This window comes from Rhinichthys klamathensis, unplaced genomic scaffold (assembly GCF_029890125.1).
Source record: "Rhinichthys klamathensis goyatoka isolate OS25496 unplaced genomic scaffold, OSU_Roscu_1.1 h1tg000726l_1, whole genome shotgun sequence".
Lineage (NCBI taxonomy): Eukaryota > Metazoa > Chordata > Actinopteri > Cypriniformes > Leuciscidae > Rhinichthys > Rhinichthys klamathensis.
This window is the reverse complement of record NW_026607140.1, coordinates 219,014-222,727: the sequence shown is the minus strand read 5'-3', so window position 1 is coordinate 222,727 and position 3,714 is coordinate 219,014. Positions and strand designations below refer to the sequence as shown.

Below are 3,714 nucleotides of genomic sequence, written 5' to 3'. Positions count from 1 at the left end.
CACGGATACGTGCCTAAATCCCTCAACACACCGTTCAGGGCCCAGGTCATTTCCCTGTCTGCCCTACCGGTTCATAATGAGGAAGAAAACATAAGCCTCCTTTGCCCAGTCAGGGCATTAAGAGCCTATGTGTCTCGCTCATCTGTTTTCAGACAGACTGAGCAGCTTTTTGTTTAGTTCAGCAGTCGCGCTAAGGGCCTAGCCGCTTCGAAACAGACCCTATCCAGATGGATAGTTGATGCCATAGCACTGGCATACACTACAAAGGGACTAAAGTGCCCTTTAGGTGTTAGAGCGCACTCCTCCAGAGGCATGGCCTCATCGTGGGCATGGTCTAGCGGGATTACTTTACAAGATATCTCTATGGCGGCAGGCTGGGCCTCCCCGTCTACATTTATAAGGTTTTATAACCTAGAAGTTCCCGCCTTACAGGCTAAACTACTGTCGGTTTAAAGTCAAGTACCACCTGCCCCGTTGCTTCGGCGCAGAGTACTGCACTCGCTTGAGCACCGCTCGCTGACCGATAAGTTTTTCCCAAGGGAAATAATGCCATACTGTTACTCAGTGCAGGCCGAAGCTCTCTCTTCACCCTGACTGTGTGTGACACCGTTACAATGATTAGCCCTTTTGGTTGCTAAATTATCGAGAATGATGCTGCTAGCCTCAGACTCTCTGTGAGTTCATGGTGATTATGCACTATATGAGCCCCGGGCATTTGCCCCTTGGGTCTTTGGTGCTGGATCCCTGCACGCACGACGTTTTGCATGGTGTTCCCCTAGCGTAAGATTTACACAGTACGAGAGAACCTCTCTTAAGAGAACGTACTCAGTTACTAACGTAACCTCGGTTCTCTCAAGAGAGGGAACGACTACTGCGTATCTTGCCGTGCCTGCTACACGCTCTGGTTCGCTTCGGTGATGAAAAATCAGTGATATCAGCCCATCGAGCTATATTTATAGGGCTAGGCCACGCCCGCCTCGGCGGGAGTGTGACGCAGTGGGCCCGAAGCTCCCCCATTGGACTGTCACCAAAGGGCCTCTCTCGATAGGCTGCTGCAGTTGCCGCAGGACAGCCAATAGGCAAGCTATTGCTATCTAATATTAAAAAGTTTATATATATATATATATATAAGAGGCAGCACCTGTGAAAAAAGTATACAGCTTTGTATATGGTACACTGCTGAAATATTTAAAATATACAAAAAGTTTGCATTCCTTGGAATAAAACAATGATATATAACTTTATTGATAAAGGCAAGCAAATACATATAAGAAACATACAGCAGTTATAGTAAAGTGAGATCTGTGTGTCTCTTTATTCATTTTTTTTTGTATCACAGAGAAATATAAACAATAAAGCGTTACACAAAATATATTTTAAAAATCTGACACTGAAAGAAAGCAGAAGCTGAAATAATCATCAATATTATTTATGACAAAAACACTAGAGAAACAAAAAACACACTTGAAAAACCTTCAAAGTTCAGTTTTCTGCTTTAGGTTTCAATACCTGAAAAAGATGAACATATAAACCAATAAATTAATAAATCTAACAGATATTTGCTAAATCAGTTTGTGAGAAATGTCATAATCAATCATGTACCTGATGTTTGAATATGTGCTTGATTTTGTTCAGCTCTTCTGGATCTGATGTCATAAACCAGAATGATGACAGTAGCCACGCCCACCAGAGCAGAGAGGACCAATCGGATCACAGCTTCAGTAGGACCACACCAGTGGTCTGAGGAATAAACACATCAAACTGAGATCAGATCAGTCAATAAACACTAAAATCAAAATAATGTCTGAATAAACAGAAATCTAATCAACAATCTTATATTTGGTTATGTGTAAGTGAGTTTTTATAACAGTCTGTCATCTCAAACTAAAATAATTCAACAATTCAATATGTAAATAGTTAATAAAATAAGAATATTTGATGGACAGGACAAATGATCTCGACTCACCATAGACAGAAACTCTAAATATTTTTGATGTGAAACATCTTCCTTCTGAATACATCAGTAGTTGATAATCTCCATCATGTTCAGTTGTGGTGTGTGTGATGGTCAGAGATCCAGTTTGATTGTCCAGCTTCAGTCTGTCTCTGAATCTCCCATCAAGAACATCATCACATACAGTGATTCTGTCAAACCAGTTATTGATGTCAGCTATTACAGTGTTTTCATCTCCAAACCTCCACTGAATCACATCATAACCCTTCATTTCAGTGAGATTAGAGTTTAGAGAGACTGAATCTCCCTCCGTCACTGACACTGACTCCACGTCAACTGTCAAACACACAGAGAACAAGCAGAAACAGGGTTTGGAAAGATGAATACTGTTAAATAACATTATAAGGATGTACTAAATAAAAATAAAAATAAAGATATAAAATAACAAAAACAAAATGGTATATTAATTAATTTTAATTTTGTCTTTAAAAAACAGGTGTAAACGTTTTTGAACTCACCAATGACAGCGAGACAGAAACTCTTGATCACACTGTTGATCTGTTGGTGAAAACGTCCAGTCTGTTCAGTTGTGGTGTGTGTGATGGTCAGAGATCCAGTCTGTGTGTCCAGCTTCAGTCTGTCTCTGAATCTCCCATCAAGAACATCATATACAGTGATGCTGTTGGCCCCTTTATTGATGTCAGCTATTAAAGTTTTTTTTATTTCAGAGAAATAGGGTTGGCCACAGATTAAGACGGTCACTTGATTGATTCAAAAAAGAGTTTGAAATTTAAAATGTAAATGAATATCATCATTAAACACCACAAGCAAAATGGAGTTTGAATTATTAATTGTCTCTTTGTGTTGATTAAAATATAAAAAACTGAAATTTAACTCACCAATGACAAAGAGACTGAATCTCTTGATCTCACTGTTGATCAGTAGTTGATAATCTCCATCATGTTCAGTTGTGGTGTTTGTGACGGTCAGAGATCCAGTTTGATTGTCCAGCTTCAGTCTGTCTCTGAATCTCCCATCAAGAACATCATCACATACAGTGTTTCTGTCGGCCTTTACACTGTCAGCTATTACAGTGTTTCCAAACCTCCACTGAATCACATCATCATCCTTCATTTCAGTAAGATTTGAGTTTAGAGAGACTGAATCTCCCTCCATCACTGACACTAACACTAACACTGGCACTGGCACTGGCACCGACACCGGCGTTGGCACCGACACTGGCGCTGGTGCTGGCTTTTTTCCATACGGTTTTGCCGGCACTGGCGCTGGTGCTGGCTCTGGCTCTTTTTTATACTGTTTTTCTTCATATGCTGAATGACCAAACACACCTGAAGAACACAGATTAAAGCTTTACAATCACTTGATGTTGGTTTCATGTAGCTTCACTAAAATACTTTTATTCATTTAAATGTGAAATTAATAATATTCTGCAGATGAAATGATGAATGAAAAGAGAAATAGATGTGGAACAATAACAAAAAAATACACTTTTACTTTAATGTTTAATGTCACACTAAAACTGATGCTGTTGAGCATCTGAGCTTTATATTGAATTTATTTTATTTAATCAATAAATAAGTTTAGAGCTGAATTCAAACTTGATCTCATAGTAAAATCACAGTTCAATTATTTATGAGAATAACAGTGAATGTTGATCCTCTCTGACTAAATGAACCAGTAATTCATTACATGGTACCAGAACTGAAACAACTGAAGTCATAAAAACATTGAAACTCACC

The 3,714-nt window shown here is 39.0% G+C and overlaps 1 protein-coding gene across 1 annotated transcript; it reads right to left on the bottom strand.

The window, feature by feature from the left end:
• Positions 1-1,231: 1,231 nt before the first annotated feature.
• LOC130077249 (uncharacterized) lies at positions 1,232-3,167 on the bottom strand. Its single transcript, XM_056242417.1, has 4 exons — positions 2,854-3,167; positions 1,967-2,290; positions 1,603-1,740; positions 1,232-1,509 (listed from the first exon to the last, which is right to left on the bottom strand). The coding sequence occupies exons 1-4, from the start codon at positions 3,128-3,130 to the stop codon at positions 1,496-1,498; spliced, it is 753 nt and encodes a 250-aa protein (XP_056098392.1). The 5' UTR covers positions 3,131-3,167; the 3' UTR covers positions 1,232-1,495.
• Between the last annotated feature and the right edge of the window lie 547 nt (positions 3,168-3,714).

Bases quoted from the DNA above. Each gene is read 5' to 3' on its own strand.
- LOC130077249 (XM_056242417.1), bottom strand. From the start codon at position 3,130: ATGGAGGGAGATTCAGTCTCTCTAAACTCAAATCTTACTGAAATGAAG. The intron at 2,291-2,853 runs GTGAGTTAAATT...TGTGTTTGACAG, and splicing joins ATTCAGTCTCTTTGTCATTG to TTGACGTGGAGTCAGTGTCA. The intron at 1,741-1,966 runs GTGAGTCGAGAT...TTTATTCCTCAG, and splicing joins ATTTAGAGTTTCTGTCTATG to ACCACTGGTGTGGTCCTACT.